The sequence below is a fragment of the Pogona vitticeps genome, chromosome 4 (genome assembly GCF_051106095.1).
Source record: "Pogona vitticeps strain Pit_001003342236 chromosome 4, PviZW2.1, whole genome shotgun sequence".
In the NCBI taxonomy this organism is placed as follows: domain Eukaryota; kingdom Metazoa; phylum Chordata; class Lepidosauria; order Squamata; family Agamidae; genus Pogona; species Pogona vitticeps.
In genome coordinates, this window is record NC_135786.1 from 204,091,796 (window position 1) to 204,118,637 (window position 26,842).

Below are 26,842 nucleotides of genomic sequence, written 5' to 3' on the forward strand. Positions count from 1 at the left end.
GAGTTACTCTTTTGTATCTTACTGTAACATATAAAAGCTCTTACAGCTCCTGTAGCCAGCAGCTAGAAAGTTTGCAGAGGGTTTTTTTTTCAATCCCTCCCTCCCTCTCTTTTGGAGGGTTTGTAATAAGACACACACTCTTCTTTCCAAGGGTTCACACTAGAGCAGAGCAAAGAGCTGTTTAACTTGGAAGAACAATACGCTGGGGCTTTTTGGTGCTGCAAAGAGGTAAGCCATTGAGCTCAGACAGTTTGCTTTGCATGCATTTTGATTAACACACATCCTACTTTGCTGGACTCCATTTAAGCTGTGCAAATAAGGTCCTCTGCTTCCATGTATTCCCATCTCTCTTGTCTATTACTTAGCTTTTTAATTTATAAGGGAAGAGTGAGTGCAAACCCTTTTCATTATAGATCAGCATGGATGCTAATCTTTTTCATATTCAGAGTGTTAGATGCTCTTTGCAGCCTCTGGAGTTGTAGTAAGAGGGCCAGAGTAAATATATTTGGTTTTATTGCTTAGGGTAATGTGTGTGTGTGCTGTTGCTAGGTGATCTGAGACACAGTGACGTTTTATTTGACTCTCTAGAGACATAATATTTTAAGTTTGCTGCAGGCATTAAATCAACTTGGGGAATGTTGGGGAAGAGAGAATTTATCTGAGAGAGAAAAAGATTCAGTGTGAACCCAGTTACATTTCTTTAACTCTGTTTTCCCCCTTTGCAGATCTTCTTCTTTACCTTTCCTGGCTTAAACTAGAATTCTTCCTCTCCCTGGCCCCACAATGACAGCAATTTCTGCACTCAGTGGTGCCCTTTTACTGTCCATTTTCTGTGACACAAGTGCAGTAGGGTTACTCAATTCCACTGACCTGTTCCTGTCAGCCAATAATGACACACATGGTGAGGCAACTTTGAACACTCATCTGGATCCTCCCAACCTCCCCAAAGCCAGGAGGAAGCGATACATTTCACAGAATGACATGATTGCTATTCTGGATTATCACAATCAAGTTCGAGGCAAAGTCTTCCCACCTGCCTCCAACATGGAATATATGGTGAGTAGGCATCCATTTAATTCTTCACTCATTTATAATTTGGAAAGTAGAAATTTCAGGTTCCATACTACTAAGCTATGTTATTTCATGTTTCTTTTGAAGTTACCTAGGCCAATGGCTTTTGAAAGTGCTATATAGCTTTGTGTGGATTTGTAACCGCTTTTCAGTCCTCCTCCTCCTATGATGTAGACATCTGGGTGTGGCATAAGCTGCCATGTGACTACCGTAGGCCTATCTGGAAGTGTGTATGGATCACCTAAATGGAGGTAATCTCCTGCATGATAGTGCATACCTGAGAATCGTGCTGCTGACCAAAACTGAGATTGGATTCAGAAAACTATACAGTTATTTTGGGCAAAGATCATCCCTTTTTCCCAGGCATTTTTGACTATAGATTTTTAGGAACATTTCTACATATTTGTATGCTGTTTTGTTGCTGCTGTTATATTTAATTTTATTGAATTGGCTAGTGTCCCATGAAGGAATTCCATGTATGCAACTAATATTGCTGAAGTGGCTGCATTGACTGGTGAGGCATCTTCATTCTTATGCCATTGGTTGTGCATCTGAATGTGTAACCAGCTGCACAACAGATACCTTGCTAGATATACCAACTACTTCTGCAATGTTAGTATCCTTACTAAGATACTGGCTATTATGTCTTATTATTTTAGCTTTGGTTTTGTACTTGGGTGGATTAAGTGTGTAATGGATCAACCTATGTTATCATGCAATGGCCTGTTCTGTTCCTAATAAAGTTGACTATTGCTCATTAAAGCTCATGCCACATTAACTTTCTTACATTTATATTCTGCCTTTCCTCAGGAAACTCAAGTCATGACACATGGACCTCCTCCCCATAAGCTTAGATTTAGTAGCTGGTCCATGTTCAAATGGGGATTTGAACCAGAACCTCTGCATTCCTAGGTTAACATTCTAACAACTACACCACGCTGGTATCCTATATGTAGTTCCATAATATGTCTCGAGATGTTAATTTATACTTTAGACTTAGGAATAAGTACATAGAAGTTAAGTCCCACTAAGTTTAAGGAGACTTATTTCTAGGAATGTAAAATGGGATTACAGCCAAGGAGTATGATATTACACAGTCATGATACTGCTTTGTGTACAGTCTGATTCATAAACTGTTCACCTTTTCTTCAACCTGTGAATATGACTAAAGAACCTAACCTCACCACCATCATTGCTTTCTTCATAGTTACAGTGCCACATCCAAAGAGAAGAATAGTTCTGTTCACCTTTAGGCTCTACACCTTATCAGGAACCCAGATTTTCTAGGGTTCTTGTTCACATGTTGAGCCAACACACAGGCAGGAACTTGTCCTTTTCAGAACTAGCACTGTGAAAGTGAAGAATGTGAGGTAAGAGGGAGATGGGGTTAAGTGCTCTGCTCCAACTGTGTTCAGGAGCAACTGAGCACTGCTTGGATGGGTCTTTGGTGGGCACACAAAGACACCTAGATGTAGTCTTAAGATCATTCTAAAAGGTATATCTGAAGCACAGTTTCTGTATATATGTTTCAGTCCCACCATATCTTGAAGGCTCTGAGTGGGATACGAATATAATTTTGATTCAGTCCCTTAATTGAAAATTATAATAGCCCTTAAAGAGTTAATAAAAATAGATATAATGAGATCCATAACAAGAAGGAAAAGTGGTATAGAAGGGATCAAGGAAGAGTAATATCTTGAAATATGGTATCCAGGATAAACCCTGTCCCCACATGGGGAATAATTGGACTTTCTGTACAGAGGAGAGGCAACATGGACCAGAAAGGACAATACCCAACTGACCTTGTGTATAGAGGATGGGTTTGCCTAATTTCTTTTCCTGGCTTTGTTCCTCAAAAGGCAGCTGATGTTAGATATCAATTGCAGTAAGGAAAGCCAGGCTGAGTTTTCACTCTGGCTGGATCTCACACCACAGCAGTAATATTGAAATCTGGTTGACATATGAGAGGGAAAGACCACATGGTCCCACACCTGCAGTGCTTCACCCTGCTAATGGACGCTAAAATACTATCCCACATGAACTCTCTGGCCCAGATGTTCAACAGATTTTTCTCTAGTTCCTCATTATTTTATTCAGTTTGGATATTTAAAGAATATCAAGGGTAGATAAAAGTAGGTCAGAAAGAATGGTTTTTTTTTTTGTTTTTTTTTTGATCAATAGCCCTTGTTCCTTCTCCATTACAAAAATAAACCCTGGGACACATATACAGGAAAAATGGAAATGGCAAGAAAAAGAAAAGCATCCCAATGGCTGAGCAGGTATATCAATAGCTGCAGTAATATATGCAAGGCATTTCAAGAACAGATACCATTATTTTGTGAGTGTTTATAATCCTGTGTCAAATGTTCAAGCTTTTATCCCTAGACATTTGGCACTATTAGAACCATGCTTGCTTGCTAGGAGTTAGTCATTGGCAAGATTATTGGAATATAGCCAGTGTTAAGCTTGTGGAGTGTAAGGGATCAGATGATCTCATGATTAAGATACATAAGCTTAAAGCCTGTTGCTACTCCCACCTAGAGAGACCTATTGGGTGTACTGTTGAATGCCAAGTCAATTCATCTACAAAGCATTTCAATTCAATGGCTGAATTCTCGTTATATTGTTCCACGTGTGCAATGGAGAGGACACCTGCAGCAGCAGCAAACTGTGTTTGTCTATAAGTCATGTGCACTCCTAAATTACCTTTAATCAGTAGCAATTCACCTTTAATCAGTGATGATTTGCCACTAATGATGATGATGTCATCCCATTGTGCATGTGGATCAGTTTAATGCCATCATTTTAATTTCATTCTTCTGACAGTCTGGTTTATAGCCAAACCTGCTTGTCCCTTTTGACAATGACATCATCTCCAATGTGCATACAGAGCTGCACAACAGGATTTCAGCCATTGTGTCTACTTTAGTTGGGATTAACATAGAATTCTGGCCAAAGCAGGCAAATGATTTTGACCTATGAGGGAAAGAATCCGAGAACCATATTTTCTTTTCCCCAGAACTCAAAATACCATTAACAATAACAAACATTAAATAAATAACAATTTGCTGCCATTTCATAGCACCTCAGATTTGCTACCCTGCCTAACAATTGAACTGGTCCATCTGAGACAGAATAATGGAATTATTATATCCAGTACTTAACTTCAGCCAAGGGCTCACAGGCATTAGCTTGAGTAATCTGTTGTAGCAATTTGTTATTAGACTCTGGAAACTGAGAGTCCCATCTCATTTCATAGCTGAAATTTTTGTGCCTTACACATGCAGGCTAGGTGTACAAGAAAGTGCTTCTGTAAAATAGCAGGCCAAATTCTACTGGCATTAGAAAGTAGAATTTTCTGGCAGATTTACACTCAAGCATATTGTTTTGTGTATAATAAAACCAGTGATGAGTGCAGAGCAAAAGCAGAAAGTCAAAATTATGACATTCTAATGGTAACTTCTTTTCTGCTTTTGGAGTGTGGCCATGTCTCAACAATATTTTTGTGTTAAAACTGGGGGTGGGTGGTGGGTGGGAAAGGAGGTTCTGTCCATGAGTTCATTCCATCATGTTCAGTTTCTTATGTGCAAATTTTGGCAGCAATTTCTTGAATCACAATATTTATATGAATAACTTTAGTGCATTCTCACATTTGTGTCAAACTGTTAGCAGTACCATGGCGTTTTAATTATTGCCCCAAATTATATTCATGCCTGTGATTTAAGTACATTTGTGTGAGTACCTACGCGTGAAAATGACTCTCTATGCACTTAAAGACTGTAGAACCTACAGTGCAATGCACTCGTGGAGCAAAGCATGTATGGGCAAAAAAACCAAAAAACAAAAAACAAACAAACAAACAAAAAACAAAACAAAAAACAAAACAAAACAAAACCCCAGAACTCCAGCTGAGGTAACCAACTAAGAATGCTGAAGGAATAACAGTTCAGATTGAGCTGCATGTCTTTCTGGACTGGAGATGGATTTTTCATGGAAATTAGCTAATCAAAGATAAGAAAGCAGAACAGACTATTGAAATTTACTTGTGGATCTGCATATACGTTGATGAGCAGAAACAATCCTTACAGACACGGAGCTGAGTAATTACTCATTGGAAGTCCATTGACCAGTTCTGGGGAGTCTATTCATATGTATAGATGTTCCACCTTTCTGCATGAGGAGTGAATTTGGCAAGATTAATGTATTTTGCTAGCATGAACACATTCTTTGCAGAGGGCCAATAATTACCTACTGTCAAGTCAATTTATGCTCATGGTGATAGTACTCACCCTAGGCATAGAGTACTCAGAAGTGGTTTACTATTCCCTTCTTCTGGGGCTGCTGCCAGGAATGTTCAGTTTGGCCAAGGCCACATAGGCTGCCATTTGTCTTGGGAGGCATAGTGAGGAATTGAACTCTTAAACAAAGTCAGATACCTAATTCATTGAGCAATTCAGCCAACAGAGGACCAAACGTTGTATGAAACCGGCAGAAGACAAGGAGATATTAGATCTTGGGCCACAGGTTTCCCAGTCCTGCTTTAGACTACTTAGATTGCATAAAAATAACTTATAAAACTATTGCAAACTGATTGAAAAGTGTAGTTTGAGGTCTTCAGGAGAAAGTGATATCTTTGGTGGAGTGGAAGAAGAAATTGTGTGTGAAAACGGATGTGGATTTTTCAAAGATGGGAAACGTTACTTTGGCTAGTACTCATGCTGGTTAGAGTATTGTGGGATTTACTATCTAAGAAAGCAACTTCTCCCATCTCTGGGTATTTTTTATTTTTATAAGGGAAAAATTCCACCACTGATGTGTAAACTGGACTGCAGATATAAAACTGACAGAGACCAGAAGTAGACTTATTTAGCCATTTCTAATTATGAGGAAGGAGTTAACCTCCAATACGTGCAGCACTCAAGTGATTTTGGGTTTTATAGGTTATGACCAGCATCTTAAGTTCTTCATGGAATGCTTCATAAAGCCAATGCACACTCTGGAACACCTGCCAGTAATGTAATCCTGCCAGTCGAGCCCTCTGGAGATGAATTACTGTGTTCTACAGCAGCACACCAAGTATAAAATTTCATTTTACTGCTGCTTTCAATGACTGCATTTTAATGTTGCAAATAGGCAATATGAGAAAAAATTCTGGTACCTACTGTTTCAAGGATTGACATAGCTCTGAAAGAGCCATTGTTTTATTGTACAAGAATAATGTTTATCTTAAAGCAACTGAAGCTTCTTGGACAGCTACAGATGGCTAAGAAGCACATGAAAGTGAAATCTATCAATCTGACAGAAGGGAAGGGGGATGATGGCAGTCTGTGCCAAGAATCTAATTTGGACAGCTGTTTTGCAAAGGATTTGCATAATAATCCTCCTCCTCCTGGGTGAAAAAAGAAAAGAAAACCTGCACTGTGTGAGTTGTGAATAGGGATTGAAACGTACTTTTAAATTTCCTTGATTTTCTTGGTATAGATTGTCTTTATCAGACAAGACACCTTGATGAGGAATTTTTAAGTCTTGCAGGCTAAGTTACTTCCAATGCAAATGTGAAACAAGAAAAATTTTCACTCTTTGAATGTCTTGTATAAAACTGGTGCCTTTCTTTTGAACAGCAAAAAAAAATGTACAAAAGAATTGGGTGATTGTTCAAAAACATAAAAACAACCCATCCGATGCTTCTAATTTTTAAAAGTCCAGAAAACAAAGTGGTGGTCCTAATAGTTTTGTTGAAAGTCACAATTTATGCAAAAATATTATGCAGTTTATAGGTGCCTCATGGCACAGTGGTGGTTAAACCACTGTACTGCAGCCAGAACTGTGCTCACGACCTGGGGTGCAATCCCAGATAGCCGGCTCAAGGTTGACTCAGCCTTCGATCCTTCTGAGGTTGGTAAAATGAGTACCCAGCTTGCTGGGGGGGGGGCAATGTGTAGCCTGCATAATTAACTTGTAAACCGCCCAGAGAGTGCTTGAAGCACTATGGGGTGGTATATAAGCAGCACACTTTGCTTTGCTTTAAACTGCTATACTGCAGCCAAAACTTTGCTCACAACCCAGGAATCAATCCCAGGTAGTCAGCCGACTCAAGGTTGATTCAGCCTTCTATCCTTCTGAGGTCAGTAAAATAAGTACCCAGCTTGCGGGGGGGGGCAATATGTAGCCTGCATAATTAACTTGTAAACTACCCAACAAGTGCTTGAAGTATTATTATTATTATTATTATTATTATTATTATTATTATTATTATTATTATTATTATTATTATTATTATTATTATTATTATTATTATTATTATTATTATTATTATTATTATTATTATTATTATTATTATTGCTTTTAGTTATTCTTGTTTGTAGCTTTTGTTGAAGACTATATGTGCAGGTGAAAGTTACAATTTGTTGTAATCACAAACAAGTACAAAACTAACAAGGATTTATGTGAAGTTGTGGGGTAGTTTCTGATTCTGTGAATATTCCAATATATTGAGGAATAGCTACAACTCACTGCAGATTCCAGTTCTCCACCTCTGCTGAACGCAGACAGCCTCCTGGCAACTTGAGTACATCAATTCCATTTCTCTGTATGATGGTTTGCTGAGAAATGGCATAGTATAGTTTTTTTTCCTGAATGTACTACATTGACTGGGATAAAAGGTGTTCCAATGACAAAGCGCAATAGATTTCGTGAACAATTTTTTTTTCATTATTTACACCTCTTTCAATGAGGGTGTCTATTTTGCAGGTCTATTTCATTTTTAATGCTGCAACAAAATGTGACTCTGGAGGACAGTTGTCCAACCCTGGTGCACGAAGGCTCAGACTGGAAATACTTACAATTCATGTTTTATGTTATTTTCATTGAAGGACAAGTAAACAAGGGTTCTTTTCAGAAATAATGGTTGAAATCCTGTTGCTTAGTGCCCTAAGTTGCAACTGGAGTAGGCCTATTGAATCAGTGGGGATTTGGCCAACCAACGTCTCTATAAGTTCCATTGCTTCAGTGGGCCTACTCTAGTTGCAACTAACAATGCTAAGCAAGAGGGTGTCAACCATTGAATTAAAGCCGTGGTGGGTGATTGCCAGAGGCCCTGGGGCTGCATGCTGCTCCCTGAACTGCCAAATATAGAAGTTTAGATCATCTACCTGCTTATCAGTTAGCCTCATAATAATCATGTATTGGCTCAACGGATGCAAATATTAGGCAGATGTGCAGTAAATGCAAATTCAAGAAAACTCATGATGAGTAGGCAGGTGATATGTAGACAAGATCACACTGCCTTGTGGTTCTGGGGTTTGTAGATCACAAAGTAGCTCTGGTCACCCCTTCCTATCTTCTTCCACAATCAACAAATATTTGTAGAGTCACAAATTTGCATAAGCAAATGTGCCATCAAGTAGCCTGACCCTACTTTGAGTGGTCTATTAGCTGGTCATTATTGTTGTAAAAATGATGAGAAAGATCAAAAGAAATGGTATGCAAGCAGGACAGAGAAATAAGTCATTCAGTCAAAGTTTTTGGAATGTTTTCACTACGGTAATATCCATTGTCTAAAGAAGAAGGTGTTCAGTTTTAAAAAGTGACTTGTGTCTTTGCAAGAACAGCTATGGGTGGGCACAGCATAGGACTTTATTAATAGCCATTTAGTTCTGGGTATCTGCAGCTCTTCTTTAGATCCCAAACCAAGAATTCACTGGATGAAATCCCAGTATCAGGGTTGCTTCCATTAGTTCTTTTTTCTACATGTGATTGGAAAATACACGTGGGAAAACAGCCAGAAACTGAATGAAAACATGAATCTTCAAAGTATTGGACTCAACAGATGCAAATATTAGGCAGATGTGCAGTAAATGCGAATTCAAGAAAACTATTTGCAGATAATAGGCTCGTAAGACTTTTCTTACAGCGCAGTTAAGACTTATCCCCCCTTACTATAAGCCATTGCAAAACAAAAGGAACATTCAGGGCTAGGAACAGATTTAACTCACAGTTTTCTAGCTGCCAGCACAAATAAAGAAACACACAAGGTAACATATTTTTATTATCAAACAACAGAAAACATATGTTTTCCCCAGTTGTAATAAAATTCTTCCTGAGCCTGAACTCAGCTGAACTCTTTCTTCACATGGATCCTTATAAAGAGTGTATTGAGTAATGCATTGAGTAACATCATGAACAATGTCCTCAGTCACATTTTTACAGAACACACAACAATGCTGTTCCAATTCTAATTTTGTGTAACAGATTTACTACTGGCAATTGGTAGCCCTTGCTTCTAAGAAGGCAGAGGTAGTAACATTAAATCTCAATTATGTAAAAACATTCCTATATGAAATGAAGACAATAACATTCAGGAACTGGCTTTCTTATGATCTAATTAGATACGCAAATAATGTAAATAATTCACATTTTAGTCAAAATGTTTTTCCAAACATATAACATAAAAGGAACAACCTTTGCTTGAAAGGAAGTAGCAGGGAGCCAGTTGTCCATCCTTGGTGTAGAAGAACTTCAAGATGCTCCCAAAGTTTGTCTTGATCCGATGGGAGTAGCATTCTGCTGGACTCTTTCATATTACAAAGACAACTATCCTTGGCTTTTTGTCAGATGTACCTCACCATATATTATAACTTTGCAAAGAAGTCTGCCCAAGGTGCAGTTGCAGTAAATTTTAATCTGGGGATCAATGATGAAAAGAATTTAATTAAAACTGTCAGTATATCAAAGCTCTTTAGCCCAACCACACTCAGAATGTTGAATAATTTCTGGTGAATAAGACTATTTAAAAAACAACAACCATACAGCCAGAAATAATGCAGAAAATGGTTACTGTGTTTGGACGTTTTTACCTTGGAGAAAAGGGTGACATGATGGGAGTTTGTAAAATCATGCAAAGGTAGAGGAATTGCTGCCATCTTATAAAACTGAGTACCCAGCTTGTTGGAGGGAGAAACATAACCTGTATAATTAATTGCAAACTGACCGGAGAGTGCTTTAAGCAGCACACTTTGCTTTACAATTGCAAAATAAGGCTATTGATGGCTACATGTCAAGATGATTAGTTGATGTAGGAACACAGGAAGCTGTCTTACACTGAGGAAAACCATTGGTCCATCTTGTCCAGTACTGTCAGTTCTGACAGCAGCTCCCTATGACTGCAGCCAGGACTTTTTCCTGAGCCCTACCTGGGGTTCCATAATGTTCCTTAGTAGTCTTCTGTCCAAGCATTAAGCAAACCTGATGCTGTTTGAAATCAGATGTGTTCAGAGTGATATCACTAGTGATTTCCAGTCTATATATGTAAACTCGCAATCATAAATCTGTTTCATCCAACTTCTGTAGATCTACACATTTTTGAAAAGTAAAAGAAACTAAAGCAGTGGTCGGGGAACAGGGGTAAATTACCCCAAATGAAGTAAAATTAAAAACCTTGGGGGTAATGAGCAGCCGAACTTCAAACTGGAAGCCACCTCTCCCTCCTTCCTTGGCTGTGGCACTTGTAAATCCTCCTTTCTTTTAGAGATTGAAGATAAGGCTGCTTGATTGGTTACAGCTCTATAACAGCCCAGGCACTCAATCCGGCCTGTGAATGACTGCTTCCACTGGAGATGACTGCAAGCAGGATGAGGGAAAGCTCCAGTTAAAGAGGGAAGGAAGGTGCGAGAGAGGGACGGGTGGCTCCATCAGCTTGTTTAAATGTATGTAGAAAATTGAGAGAGGGAGGGTGTGTGTGTATGAGAGAGAGAGGCTGATTCAAAACTGAAAAAGGAACTGATGCAAGGAGGAAGGAAAGCTTCAATTAAGGCTGGAAGGAAGGTGCAAGAGAGGGACGGGTGGCTTCATCAAGCTTGTTTAAATGTAATGAGAGGAAATTGACATACTGAACTGAAGCAACTGCTTGTTGAAAATTGAGGGAGGAATGTTTGTGTGTGTGTGTGTGTGTGTGTGTGTGTGTGTGTGTGTGTGTGTGTGTGTGTGTGTGTGTGTGTGTGTGTGTGTAAGAGAGAGAGACACACAGAGAGAGACTTGACTATTTCATAAAACCATGAAAAAAGGAACCTTCCAAAATTAATCTCCACTGCATTTAGCTCTGCAGTTTCTGCTGAGAACAGCAGAAGTCTGAAGTGTGTAGCAATCATGTTTCTCTATTTCTCATCCCCAAAGCAAGCAGAGTATCATCGTTTATTCCAAAAATCTGAATCCCAGTCTTTCTGCTCCTGGTCCTACTTTGACTGCAGCACCAAACAAAAGACTGTGGGTTTCTTTATTAAGTCAATCCATTTCATGTGCAGTCTTCGTTTTTTCCTACTGCATTAAACTTTTTCCTGTATTGTTGCCTTTTCCAGTGAGCTTGTCTTCTTATGATGCCACTGTAATACAGTACCCTTTGTTTGGTTATTTTAGCTTCTAGTGAAAGTCCACACTTAATTTGCTTTACTTATCTTTCTGACAAGTCATGATATCTTTAAAACTCATCTCCAACACTAAATTTCAAGTAAGTTAAATGTGTGTATACACTTTATGTAGTTGTATATATAGCTGCTTTTCTGAGGGTGGTTTATATTGGAGGAAACAAATCCAGGATTTCAATGTACTTAATAAGCTTTATAAATGTTGTTGTTTTTTAGTCATTAAGTCGTGTCTGACTCTTCATGACCCCATGGACCAGAGCATGCCAGGCCCTCCTGTCTTCCACTGCCTCCAGGAGCTGGGTCAAATTCATGTTGGTAGCTTCGATGACACTGTCTAACCATGTTATCCTCTATCGTCCCCTTCTCATCTTGCCTTCACACTTTCCTAATATCAGGGTCTTTTCCAGGGAGTCTTCTCTTCTCATGAGATGGCCAAATATTGGAGCCTCCGCTTCAGGATCTGTCCTTCCAGTGAGCACTCAGGGTTGATTTCCTTCAAAATGGATAGGTTTGTTCTCTTTGCAGTCCAGGGGACTCTCAAGAGTCTCCTCCAGCACCACAATTCAAAAGCATCAATTCTTCAGCAGTCAGTCTTCTTTATGGTCCAGCTCTCACTTCCATCCATTGCTACTGGGAAAATCATAGCTTTGACTATGCGGACCTTTGTCAGCAGGGTGAGGTCTCTGCTTTTTAAGATGCTGGTTAGGTTTGTCATTGCTTTCCTCCAAAGAAGCAGGTGTCTTTTAATTTTGTGGCTGCTGTGATCATGGAACCCAAGAAAGTAAAATCTGTCACTGCCTCAATATCCTCCCCTTCTATTTGCCAGCAGGTTAATGGACCAGTGCCCATGATCTTAGTTTTTTTGATGTTGAGCTTCAGACCATTTTTGGCGCTCTCCTCTTTCACCCTCATTATGAGGTTCTTTATTTCCTCCACACTTTCTGCCATCAGAGTGGTATCGTCTGCATATCTGAGGTTGTTGATATTTCTTCTGGCAATCTTAACTCTGGTTTGGGATTCATCCAGTCCAGCCTTTTGCATGACGTATTCTGCATATAAGTTAAATAATCAGAGAGACAATATACAGCCTTGTCATACTCCTTTCCCAATTTTGAACCAATCAGTGTTTCCATATCCAGTTCTAACTGTTGCTTCCTGTCCCATGTATAGATTTCTCAGGAGACAGATAAGGTGGTCAGGCACTCCCATTTCTTTAAGAACTTGCCATAGTTTGCTGTGGTCCACACAGTCAAAGGCTTTTGCATAGTCAATGGAGCAGAAGTAGATGTTTTTCTGGAACTGTCTGGCTTTCTCCATAATCCAGCGCATGTTAGCAATTTGGTCTCTAGTTCCTCTGTCCCTTCGAAATCCAAGTTGTACTTCTGGGAGTTCTTGGTCCATGACACAGAATGATTAAAGTATAGGGAAAAAACCCTCCCCCACTCTGCCTTGGCTGTCTCTAGCAAGCACGTCATTTCTAGCACCGCTCTGGCAGCCACTGATGATAATTAAATCCTCTGCGAGCTAGCAAAAATTTAATGCAACTTGCTAGCCATGTTGAACACCTTACTACTCCCTATACAACCCCATGGCTAGTGTACAGTATGTTCCAGCAAAAATAGTGTACATCTTTATTAAATTTGGTGCATCCTGCTTGTTCAGTACACAGCCTTTGCAGATTCAATAAGATTTTGAATTTAAACAATGTATGATTTCCTTCCTTTCAAATCAAAGGTGTAATGTCGGCATATATAAATTTTTTGGGCGGTAAAAGGTAGAAAAGTTCCCTGAACCCTGAACTAAATAAATTATTTTGCATTTTTGATAAGTAAGTTGTATCTCAAAATTAGAAGTGCACAGTCTAAAGGATGGCTGTGTTCCAGTTTGCATTTTAGTCTAGGACAGGGGTGTCCAACCTTTCACCTTCCCTGGGTCACATTAGAAGATGAAAATTTGGTTTGGGCTGCACATATATTTGGTTTGGGCTGCATGGGGTGGGCAGCCCTAGCTGTCCTCCGCAGCCCCGCTCCAAGCGCGCTTACCTGCGACTGTGATTTCAGACAGCAGAGGCTGCCAGCTTCAACTTCGATGGCTTTATGGGGCCGGGAGGGGGTCCACCTAATGACGGGGATGGCACAATGTATTCACGCAGCCCCCCTGTCCCCTCCCCTCCCACTCCTTCCTTCCCTCTCTCCCTCTCTACTGTTGTGACATGCCCTGGCCACATTCCAGCCGCAAGCGCCGGCAGTGTAACTTGAAACTTTGGAATTTCTTTAAAAATGAAAAATTGCACTGGGGCGCATTACGAGCTGACCTGGGCCGCATGTTGGACAAGCCTGGTCTAGGAAATGCAAATATGAGGATTCACTTAAAAATGTGGAGTAAACAAAATACTCCCCTATCCTTCCTCTTAACAACATTATTGGGAAACTTAAGTGGGGGAGCATTACCAAATTGTTGATTTCCCATTGGTATTCAGTTAACTGAATGGACCAAAGGATACTTCAATCCAGCAGTATCCTTTCTAGGTTCTGAAAGGAGAAAGGCAACAACAGAAGAGCTTCAGTGTCAGCCAAGAAATTTAACAAGGTCATAATGACATTCTTTTATTTTGCCCAGATTTCCGAAGCCGAAGTAAATTCCAAAAAGTGAACCTTGACCGGAATATATCTATAGAATGTTTATTGTGCAAGAGCTGAATGTGAATAAATGTATAGCCATCTAGCTGACCTAGCCAAGTCTGTATGATGCTTTTAATGGTATGTGAACATGGAGAATGTGTAGAAAGCTTTGGTTTTTAAGCTGGCACTCTTTCCCATGGCCCAAATGATATAACCCATGGGATGGCTTTCTGTGTCATCAGCCAGCCCGAAACTGACCTAAAATTTGTTACGGAAGATATTAAAAAAGAAGCAAGGCTGGAAATGTGTTAATAATGAAAGACCACAGAACCATTTGAATCACAAATAGACATTGGAAACGATCTCTTCTTTGTACAAAGGACTTCTTGAACCATTTTAAAAAAAGGAATGGCCTATTTAAAATGTCTTTGGCACACATCCTTCTTTCCAGTTCTTCTAAAACTAGTTTGATTGGATGGATATGTACCACATGCAAATTTAATATTAGTGGAATGCTTTTTAAGAAATCATTCAGCCCAAAATAAATGCAACCAGGCCTCTTCTAAAACACAGCCATCAGAATTAGGCATATGTTATTGTTTTAGTACTGTGGATGTCCTGTTACTCTCTGAGTTTCAAATGAAGAAAGATCCTGCATTATGAGATTCTACTGTTCAGTGTATCAAGGAACTCAAGACTCTATATCATCATATTGGCACCCCATTGATGTTGTACAGTCACGTTCAAATTTGAAGCAATTCAAAGGCATGTGATTTTAGGCCTCTTTCAGTTAATAACACTGCATTAATTGATCTCATGTGGTGAAAACTGCATTTAAAGGACATTGTCCCTAGAAATCCTGAGACAAATGTGGAATTTTAATCCCAGACATATCTTTACTTTTAGATGCTTGTGAATGTATTTGTGCCCTTATGACAGTTGAATGCTCTTTACTTCCTGGTAGCTCTTATGCTCGTCTTACACAAGAGAGGTGTTATAGCAGTGATGGGCAGGCCTTGGGATCTTCTTGGCGTTTGGAGAAGAACTCCACCCTCTGCCAACCAGACATTGAAATTAAAGAAAAGGGTGCCTCAGGAATGTTGATGAAATGTTGAAAAGCAAGCCAAGATCCATGAAAAGTATTACCCTCCCTGCCAAACTTATTGTTAGATAATGGAATATTGACGCCGAATAAGAGTCACAACGCAGCAGTAGTACCACACAACTTTACTGGATAAAAGAACATACACACACGCGCGCGTATATATACATAAAACCCCCCGCCTCTCATTGAAGGTTTCCGCCCCCCTCCCAATTACCACCGCATCCATGCTAATTGGAGGGAGGGAAGTCACCTGTAACAGCTGCTGTTGCATCCACCAGTCTACTACGAAAACCTGGAAGGATACAGCAAGATTGATCCCAAAACACAACACTTATAGAAGATTTTTCATTGTCTTTGTTGTTTTGTCAGTTACAGACTCTTAATACTGTTCAGTAGCAAATGATTGTGTGAGGTACAAAAAGAGGCACACAAAAATTCTCCAGAGGATAATAACAAGTAGGAGTGAAGGAAAACTGAGAAGAGAACAGTAAACCACTTCTGTGTGCTCTGTACTTAGAAAATCTGGGAAAAGATTGCCATAAATCAAAATTTACTTGATGGCAGACAACGACAACGACAACGGCGACAACAACAACAACAACAAAACAACAAAAGAACAACAACAAAACAACAAAAGAACAACAACAATAGTAATAACAATAAACAATAAACAATAAACAATAAACAATAAACAAACAAACAAACAAACAAACCAACCAACCAACCACAACAACCACAACAACCACAACCACAACCACAACCACAACCACAACAACAACAACAACAATAATAATAATAATAGAGAAATGAGTCTGCCAGCATACCCACTTACACTGGTACTACGTCACAATATTTAACTATAAAATTGTTATGAAAGATATGAAAGGTACATACAAAGTGTGTGTGTGTGTGTGTGTAGCCTTTGCCTACTTAGCAGAATACTCCTTTCCATCTGATGCATTACATGATCTACTGTCAACTTCTCCATCTTCCAGCTCAAACCAAGAAGCTGAGCCAGAGTTCCTTATAGTTCTAGATCTTGTTAGGGTCCCTCTTGACTTCTTCCAGTAGCTTGTAATCTGACTGGAGGGGAGCAAGGGGAATACTGCAAAAATATAAGCAACAATTTAAATGCAACTATAAAATATGCTATATTAGCACTATGCTATAATATTATTTCAGAGCTGAGCTTTGAGACAAGGTTTTGAAAGGCAGAGGAATGTGTGTTTATGTAGAATATTATAGTTGGGCCTCTGTCTGTCATTTACGTTAGCTTGAACTATTTCACAAAAGTTGTGGTGTGACTCTGCAGCTTGAGGATGGGTGGAACAGAAATGTAGTAAATGTTCTGTTTGACAGCATAATCCAAAGTCTCTCTTTTTCAGCTGGAATTTATTCTCTTATCAGTGTTTAGGGCAGCATCCTTAGTTAGCCAATTCACTTTCATTATGTTTAATTAACCTGTCTGGTTGGAGTAAAAACCATAAAAGAATCAACCAACCAGATTGGAGGAGGTACTAGAATTTTATCCAAGTATCTGCCACCAACTCTTTCTTTCTCAAGTTTTATTCATTATAATTGATATTTTTGAGTTCTCCTCTTCTTAGTGTGCAGCATAATTAAGAATATATGTTTTACCAGGTATGGGATGAAAATCTAGCAAAATCTGCTGAAGCTTGGGCTGCTACCTGCATTTGGGACCATGGGCCATCTTATTTATTGAGATTCCTGGGTCAAAATCTGTCTGTACGGACTGGACGGTAAGCAGATACTTTGTGAAATTACTGTATTTAATAAATGAGAGTATGGCCAGCATGTGCTCAGCTCTGCATCAAGGCAATAGTTTAACACAATGTAGTGGTATTGATGGAGAGGTCCAAAGAGGCAGGAAATACAACATAGTCAAATAATGTCCATGTTAGTTTAAGCTGTTGTCTGTGCATACAGACGTTTGCATGTTATGATATTGTTAGAAGTCTTCAGTCTTGCAGGATATAAATCTTGAATTAATAAGAAATAAAACAGTCTGCATCAAGGAAAACAGGAAGAAGCACCAGGTGATATTTATTTTGGACTACATTTCTTAGAATCACACAGCCAGAATGATAACTATGTTGGGTAGGGGAATTATGGAAACTGTAGTTCATGTTTCACATGAACAGGAGACAGCAAAGAGCAACTTGTTAGCATCTAAATGGGAAATATGTTTATTTTAGTCCTTCCTAGAGCCAAATTATGGAATAGTAGATCAAATCATAGAAAGAGTACTGCCTGTCATTCTCTAAGAAGTCAATTCACCCTTATTTATAGCTGATTACATAAAGAAAGTACCCATTAGGCAGCCTATGTCTTGAGCTGGTTAGATAGCTCAGTGAGTCAGAATATCTGGCTGTGGCACCAGGAATCAGGGGTTTAATTCCCCACTATGTCTCCCAAACGAAAAGGCAGTATTTATTGCCATGGGCAAGTTACATAGTCCCAGAGTATACCCAGGACAATGGTAAACCACTCCTGCATAGTCTGTACCTACAAAACCCTGGAAAGGGTTACCATAAAATGCAATTATTTATTACAATACATCTTTTAAAAATGCTAACCATACTAAACATTCTAAATTGGTGCTTCCCAAACTTGAGTCCCTGGATGTTCTTAGACTGCAGTTCCCAGAAATCCTGGTCAGCACAGCTGGTGGTGAAAACCTGGGAGTTTTAGTCCAAGAACATATGGGGACCCAAGGTTGGGAACCACTGTTTTAAATTCTGCTCCTCATTCTGAGTTTAATCATCCCCAGGTATCGATCTATTCTCCAGCTGGTGAAGCCATGGTATGATGAAGTGAAAGACTATGCATTCCCTTACCCTCAGGACTGCAATCCGAGGTGTCCAATGAGATGCTATGGACCTATGTGTACACATTATACTCAGGTGACTTGATCCCACTGTGTCATACTTCAGTTCAGAGTGTGGGCCTCTGTGATTGGGAGTGTTGCTTTTCATGTGCATCTTTTAATAGAAGGAAATTACTTGTGATTTCTCTAGATGGTCTGGGCTACTTCCAATCGAATAGGCTGTGCAATCCAGACGTGCAACAATATGAATGTCTGGGGCTCGATTTGGCGACGAGCTGTGTATTTGGTATGCAACTATGCCCCTAAGTAAGTTGATTTCATTCCCTCTACTTTGAAAGCACACAGGGCACCTTTTTTGGGCCAACCGAACAGTCTTCCACCTTGTTCTTCAAATTGTTGCATGTCTTCAGGTCATCTTTTTCACATAATGTGTATTTGCAAATACCATTGCTAGTGTTTTTCTCTTTGCTACCTGTTGTATCTGAGATCTGAGAGAGCCAATTTCAGGTTCTCAGCCCTGATCTTTTATATTGGGTAGTCTTTGCCTCCATTATGTATTCTTCAGAATACAAGGAGTATATCAAAATAGTGACAAACATGGATATGGTGTAGTGGTCTAATAACATTTACATAAAAACAATGTTTTACTGTTTGTACTTTGGAGTGATGAACAGAGATGGGCAATTACTATGGTTTGGCAGTTTGGTGTGTTTTGGAGAATTGGACCCACAGGTGTTATGCGGGAGGTGTTATGTGTCCACAAGAGGAGACAGGGCACAGAATCTGCAGCACCCATTCAACACCTGTGGAGCTGATCTTCTGAACCATGCCAAACCACCAAACCAGAGTTAAGTGCCTATCTTGAGTAATAAATGATTAAAAAATAGTCACAGAGATTCTAATAAGCCTCGTACATTTCTGATTTTAGTGACGGGAGGAGCAGAGAGGTCTCAGGAGGGAAAATATTATCAGCAAAGTAAAGCATAATTAAAGGTCCACTTGCAGATATATTTTAAAAAAACAACAGATAGCAAAAAGCACCATATTTTAAGATAATCCAACATAGTTATTTTTTGCAAATTCAATTTGTAATTGTATGGTTTTTTGAGTTATTCTGCACCTTGTTTTAATTTGATCTGCATTTCCCATTCATAAGAAGAGGTAAAGATATAAAATTCCCATCCCACCACTACTGAAAAACTCATTCTTCATCTCAGAGTCCTTGCAGCTTTCTCCATGAATGTTCAACCCTTTGTTGCCTGTTGTAGGAGCTAATTAAGCTCAGTTCTTTATTCAGTTGTTCTGTTCAGGCATTACACAAGCCAATGACTTGTATGCGCCTAGAGGGGAACTAAACACTCCCCTCTAAACATATACAGAACTTGTACAATGCCTGAATCAGACTTTGTGCATCTACTTCATCAAAGTACAAAACAGGTTCAGCCTTGCATAGAACAAGTGAGCAAAAATATTAGTGAACTTATAGAAAGGCATTTTAAAGTTACTTCTAAATAGTAATTACATCATTCTGCTTTGTTTTTAGGGGGAACTGGATTGGAGAAGCACCCTATAAAGTTGGGGTTCCATGTTCTGCTTGTCCCCCCAGCTACGGAGGATCGTGCACTAACAATCTTTGCTTTCCAGGAGTGACATCGAATTACTTATACTGGTTTAAGTAAAACTGTGCAACATTCTGATTACTGTTGAAGTCAAACAAGTGTACATCAAACTCTTGTATATGAAGTTTGCACATATTGTATGTATATATATATATGTACATTGTAATTTACTGTTATAACATATGTTGTGTAATAGACTGAAAGATTTGCCTTTATGATGTAGCATATGTTTCACTACCACTGCTGAAAAGATTAAGGAGCTTCCAGACCATCCCCTATCTGATAGATGGAGATGGGTTGTGTGTATTGAAAACAAGAAAAGATCCAGAAATGCCAAGTAGCAAGCTATATTGCTGTACCAAATTCAGGGTCCTGGGATTTAAAGTGATTAAATTAGAAGCCAATTTTAAAAAATTATTTCATTTATGAGTACTCCAGCTTAATAGGGTTGGTTACCCTATTTCAACTAACTATATGAAATACTTTGGGTTTCATGGATGTTTTCTTCTAAAAAAGATATCCACTCTTTCATATGTGGCAAATAGTTTAGCAAACACAAAATGGTTCAGTAGAATAATATAATTAATGGTAGAGTGGACCGTACCCAGTCTGTGGGTTGCATCGAACCTAACAGGGGGCCTGGAGTGCCCCCCAGCACCCCACTTCTCAAATTGGGTTTTTAAAATTGGTTCAAACATCCCCTTCGGCTCTTTAGAGGGAATTTCACAATGTTGTGAGGGGGCTTTAGCACTGCTGGGCACCTTCCCCAATTATTGCTTCTTGAATGTTGATCACTAAAAGTGCAAACAGCTTTTTTTAGTAAATAAAACCCTGTTTTTGTAAGAATTTTGTAAAGGGTACAAGGTCATGGAGAAGGGGCCAGAGGAGAAGGGGATGACAGAGGATGAGATGGATGGACAGGGTCATCAAAGCGACCAACATGAATTTGACCAAACTCTGGGAGGCAGTGGAAGACAGGAGGGCCTGGCGTGCTCTGGTCCATGGGGTCACAAAGAGTCTTGATGACTAAACAACTACAACAGGGTCATGGCAGTGAGTGCAACTCTCAAAAATCGAGGGACAAGTGCCTGCAGCTCATAACTTAACCCTGATGTGTGGGATATTTCTTGGGTTTAAAGCTAGTAGTTCATTCAAACCAGAGTAGACTCATACATCAATGGGATTTATGTATGTTCATTTGATGGATGTTCTCAGGTGGGAATAACAACTCACCCTAGTTGTATGTGTCTTATCGTGTGTGAATAACAACTCAATCTAGCCATGTGTGTGTGTGTGTGTGTATGTGTGTTATTTGTTAGAATGAGCAAAGCAGTAATACAAAACAATTTTATATGTTTAATAAAAAACATGTCAGATAATTTAGAAGAAAAAAGCTTTAATTCAGCAGGGATATATCTGTACAGGTTTCTTGTTCCAAAATCTAACAGTACAAGAGGTTTAGGTCCAAGTTTATTTCATTGCTTACAAAGAAATTCTGGTCTAATGCAAGGAAATAACTTCATCTGTGATGGTATCAATATTATGTTGCTTTAGCTAAAGAAACATCCCAGACATGACAAGAGAGACAGATGACCTGGCAACTGTCTTTCTGCCATGTCATGTTTTCTTTTTCCAGTTGGTATTACCCAAAGCCAGAGGGAGTCCTAAGGTGCTGGATTCTGCACTACTTGAATTGGTGCTCCCCGCTGCCATGCTAATGTAAAGTAGTCTAAAATGTACAATACGTGTATGTGCAGCAGTTCAGATGGAACTGTTATGTTCCTTCCTAGTAGGTAGAAAACTGTGTTCAATGTGTATTATTTTTCTTTCTGAAAAAGTTGGACCCACTTTAGTAACACCATTTAGTTTTAGGCGTATTTCCTGCTATTATATCATTTGATGCTCTGATTACACTGTTCCTTCAAAACAAATAGTAGATGAGCCCCAGTTTCACTTCCTGATGACCAATCCTGATGGCTAATTGGCAAAATGTGGAGTGAAGCAGGCTCATGCTAGGACAGCCAAACATCTTTTATCGTTTCAAGGAAGCCCAGTTCTAATGGTGTACTAACTTTAAAATCTAATTTAGGCTTACTTCTGTTCTGTTAGATGGAACAGTCAGTCAGTTTCACTTGATTAGTAGCTGTGAAATGAAGCTTGCCAGAATGAAAAGGAAAATGGAATAGGTATGGGCCAAAAGAGAAATTCTGTGGCTAGAGTCTTTAAAATAACACGAGTTTATATTTTTTACTATTTTAAAAGCACAGATTCAATCCATGAGAAAGGATTACCACATGATTGGGTTATCCAGAGGCAGTGGTGTTCTGATAATGTATGGGCAAATTTGGAGGCAGAGCTAGCAGTAGGCCCAATGCAATGAGTATGGTCAGGAAAGGAAGCCTAATATAAATATCCGGGGTAGGGAATGTGCAACTCTCCAGATGTTTTTGGACTGAAACATCCATAATCTTTCAACATTAGCTAGTCTGGCAAGAGGTGGTGATGGTTGCAGTTCAAGAACCTCTGGAGAGCCACACCATTCCCACTGATTCGAATGGCAGAAGTAAATTATTACAGGGTTAGGGTGAGTGATGTTTAGGACCAAGGTCCTGTTCAACACCAATGATGTGAAAAGCCTAGCCTGTGGATTCCAAGAATTGGACCCTGAGGGAAGGATGATATATCCAGCCAGTCAAAATACAAAATTTGCCTAGACTGGCTATTATGTGTATCCTTCACAGAGCGCTGCTATGTGTGTTCCACAACCAAATGGCAAGTTGGTAGTCAAGGAACAGCTCTGTGAAGACAGAATGCAAATTTTGTCTCTCATAATTGGCAACATGTTGACAAAAAACACACACAGACACTCAAATATAAAATTCTCCTCAAGGTAGTCCAGTTGCCAATTTTAGCTAGGTAAAATAAGCTATTTGATCTGCCTTTTTAGAGGAGTGGTAGGCACGGCTGAAAATCTATGTAATTTTAATATTGGGGGAAATGTTTAAGTTAAAATTGTAAAACCAGTGTCATGTGCTTTCTAAACAAGAGTTAGCAATTGTAAATATATGATTCTGTAATGTAGATGAAACTGTTATGAAATATATATAATATAATGTCTTCATCTATCTGTCTACCTATTCAGACACACATACAGTATATGTTATTGTTTAATGTTCTTGTTTTACATTGGTACGGATAAGCTGATTCTGTGGGATACTATCTTTTAACAATATAGGCAAAGAAACTTTTCTAGTATCATCAGAACAGGTGCGCAGGTCTTTCCACAGTGTACAACAATGGTGCTAACATAGGGTGAGACCCCAGCTTTATTGAAAACAGTGATAATATTCTGACCTTTCTTTCAGTGGAGCTGGGCCTTACCCACTTACACATTACAAACATACTGTTAATTAACAGCAACAGGAAACAAATATGACATAAGCTATTTCATATGAGCAGCTTGTTTTTTAAAAGGCAGAAGGTTCAGTTGAACACCCTTCCCCAAAGCTCAGCAAAATTCCTTTTTCAGTTGCAATGATACAGATCCATAAGCTACATGTTTTTTTGTCTTTCAGTGCATCTGATAGTTGACTTACATGACTAGAGAGTGACCTTTCTCTTGTAATCATGTAAGTTTTGTAAAACCAGCGTCCTGTTGAAGGAGCCTGGAGGGAGAGGGAAGTCATGCTCTGCAAGGTTTGCCTTCACACGCTCATTCTCACACTGGTTATGAGATTGAGCATGTGGCCAGTGACACCACGGGGACCCTGTCAAGAGGGTTGAATGCTTATTGTGATTAGTCTTCTGCTCCATGTTCCCTCAGTAGGGTACCAGCCTCTCAGTTCTGTTTAGCCAAATGGCAATAATACAGTCAGTTTTCTTTCAGTTTATATCAGTGAATTTTAAACTATTTTCCTTGGACTCTCAATGAGAAGATCAGGAGTGGCAGATAAGCTTCCCATGAAGCAACTTGACCATTGTGCATTTATCAAACATACCATGTTTTAGACATGTTTACTTATATGTTTCTAATTCAAACAAGAAGAAAAAGGAGGGAGAATCTGATACTTGCAATTTTCTCCCAGTTTCAAAAGGCTCATACTCATCCAATTTTAGTCACTGTCTTACAGAACCATTGTGATATCTTTGTTTTCCCCCAAACTCTTAGTTAATGCAATTTTCTTTTCCTTCTCTTTCGGTGACCCATGTTCATGACCCCGTGATAGATGTCTGAGTTCCCTGAGTTCCTTTAAGCCCTTTACCCCAAATAAATCCTATAGAAAGTTTTCCTTAAATGTAGAAACCCACTTGCTCTATAAAAGAAAGGCTGAAAAATGTTCATTTCTTTATATGGCCAGTATCAATGGGGCCTGATAGAGTAGCTTAGCTCAAGGCAAAATTGTGTATGTTTGCTAATGAAATTGTGGGGGCAATTCTACACTGGCCTTCAACAAACTTGTAGTGTAGCTTCCCACAACCTGATGCTTTCCACTAGTTTCTCAATTTATGTTGCATGGACTTTTAAAAACTGGGAGCATTGAACGGATTGTTAACATTTTCTTTTAATCAGTCAACCGGCCCCTTCACAGTTCCCTGTGTCAACCCATTTCAATGCATGATTGCAACTGTTAAAGGGCAAAATAAAAAATCCTTTCTATGCCTTGTGAGCAACAAGTTTTTCTTAGCCATTGACTACAGTCTTATATTTATTATACAGTCTTCTCTTTCAGTGATTTGAAAACTGTGGGCATGGTTTCGGATCACTTCTGTATTTCTAGTCACAAGAGCCCCAAATAATCCCCAACAATGCTAATCTAAGGTAAAAATCACCCCAAATATAACTGTACTCTGTTCTTTAATTCAGCATTTTCCCAACCAGCAAAATAATTCACAATGATAGTGATGTGATAATGAACCCATGAAAATAACTGTCAGTTCATGATCACAGAGCAACCAATGCTATATTGTCTCTAAAGTCTGATGATTCTTTAGACACTTCAGTTTTCAAATATATAGCTTTTTACTGTAAAATGTAAATTTCCTAAAATGATAAACCATGAGCTGTGCATAGAAAAGATCCTAGGTTCAATTATTGCCATCTTCATATGGAGCTAGGGGAAAACCCTGCCTAAAACCTTGCAGAGCTTCTGCCAGTCAGTGTTGGCAACACTAGGCTAGATGGACTAAGAATCTAACTCAGGATAATAACGATCCTGATAAACCACACTAATAGAAGATGGGCTATTTTTCTGCAAACAACAAGTACATCTCAATTTACACAGTCTTTTCTCTTTGTTACCACAGTACCTTTGTATTAAGTTAAAAACAGTTCAAAGTTATGTCCATGAAGCTATTCCTCACTTCCCTCAACCATCTACCTCTGTGGTTGCCAGGAGGAAATTGGAAAACTCTGCTTTCATTTTCACCTAATTGCAGTTTCTAATTTGAAACTGGGAAAGAGTCCTGAGCTACAGTTTTCAACTGCATAAATAATAAAACAGGGTTGCATACTATTGTTTGAATAAAACAGGGTTGCATACTATTGTTTGAAGTTGGCCTGTTTGGACAAGCCATAGTTAAAACTAACCATACTTCATGCTAGTGCACACATAATAGCAATTCATAGTGACTGAAATTCCATTGCATAGCTATGCAAACAGTGCAACATTTAGATGCAAATTGCTGTAAATTAAGGAATCTCCATATGTTGCTTATTGAGTCATACAACTTGGCATGCAACGGATAATGTCTACAGAGGTCTTTTCACTTGTGGCAGGTTTTGCCTAAAATTGCACAAATGGCAACAGGATTTCAGACAGTTAGTTGAAAATGGATGTTTTCTTATTTTGAAAATAGATGCTGAAACTACTTCATATCACTTTCCTGCAGCCAATCGTGTACATGAATCAAGGAAGCATACAGGGCTGAGATTTATATATGCAGCCTTAGGGAATGATTGGCCTTCATATTTTTGGACTTTGAAGCTCCAATGGTACTAGATTATAGGGGGCACTATAGTCTGAAAATCTGAAAAGCTAAAGCATCCCTAAACTAACTTAAACTTGTGTCCTTTGCAGACAATGTTTTCAGGATTGGAAGAAGGTGGCTTTCAAACCTGCAACAGATCATATGGTTCTTGTTACCTAGAATTAACCAGGGGGGGTCTATTTCTTTTGTATTTATAAACAAAACATCCTGTTTCCATTTTATCTTTTCAATTACTTTGTTGTGACAACATTAATATTTCAGGAAAATGCAATTCATTGTTTGACACGGGTGTTGCAATGAATAAACTTAATTTTATATACTATGATGATAATCTTATGAATTATGATGAATATTATATTCACTGTCCTTGATCTTGTGGAAATAGAAAAGTACAGATCATTTTGAGTGAACGTATAAGACTATGCATTTAAATAAAAGTAAAATGGTCAGTATTTCCTAGATTTTATGGTTATTCTTGGTCCCCCTACTTCCTCAGACCCCAAAACCTGGGAAAGTTTCCCACTGGGACAGCAGCAACAGGTTGTACGAAATAATAGAATGTATGTCCCATTCTTGTGTCTCTCGTACCAAACATACTATTTGATGTGTGCTGGCTTAGATAAATATTCTTATGAAAGCATCATTTTGCATAGGCATATTGACCAAAAACAGACAATAAGAGGTAATCATTCAGTTAGTCAACAAACAGTGTTGACAATGGTAGCTTCCAGGGGTTGGGGTGAAAAGATCATTGGGGGGGAAATAGAAGTGTCCAATTACAGGACTTTAAAATGCCAATCCACAGTCTTATTTGTCTGTGATTATAGCTGCATTTTTCCAGCAGCCACAATCACAGCAATGGTTTCCAGCTCTCTGTGCATAAAACCAGATTTACACAAGCTGTTTTTTTAATGTGGCTTTTTGGAGGAATGTCACAATTACTATAAGCTAGGATGAACCCACCTCTCCAAGTACTTTGCAAAACTGTGCCCCAAAATTAGTAATTTGAAGAGTTCACATAGATAAATGCACACAGAAATTTTGAAAATTTGATGTACACAAATCTGTATACTGTCTCAATTGTGTACTGGCAGTGTACACTTAAATAATGTCAGACTCTAGAAATAAGGGTTTTACTTCATATACTTCAAAGTGCAGAGAGCAAGATGTAT

At 38.9% G+C, this 26,842-nt stretch overlaps 1 protein-coding gene across 1 annotated transcript; it reads left to right on the forward strand.

The window, feature by feature from the left end:
- On the forward strand, positions 1 to 26,122 carry PI15 (peptidase inhibitor 15). Its single transcript, XM_020787561.3, has 6 exons — positions 1 to 228; positions 726 to 1,056; positions 16,857 to 16,975; positions 18,007 to 18,139; positions 18,254 to 18,369; positions 19,607 to 26,122. The coding sequence occupies exons 2-6, from the start codon at positions 784 to 786 to the stop codon at positions 19,740 to 19,742; spliced, it is 777 nt and encodes a 258-aa protein (XP_020643220.1). The 5' UTR covers positions 1 to 228; positions 726 to 783; the 3' UTR covers positions 19,743 to 26,122.
- Positions 26,123 to 26,842: the final 720 nt, after the last annotated feature.

Excerpts from the sequence above, each read along its gene's own strand:
- PI15 (XM_020787561.3), top strand. The coding sequence starts at position 784 with ATGACAGCAATTTCTGCACTCAGTGGTGCCCTTTTACTGTCCATTTTC. Across the intron at positions 16,976-18,006 it reads CTGTCTGTACGGACTGGACG|GTATCGATCTATTCTCCAGC; the intron begins GTAAGCAGATAC and ends AATCATCCCCAG. Across the intron at positions 18,370-19,606 it reads GTATGCAACTATGCCCCTAA|GGGGAACTGGATTGGAGAAG; the intron begins GTAAGTTGATTT and ends CTTTGTTTTTAG.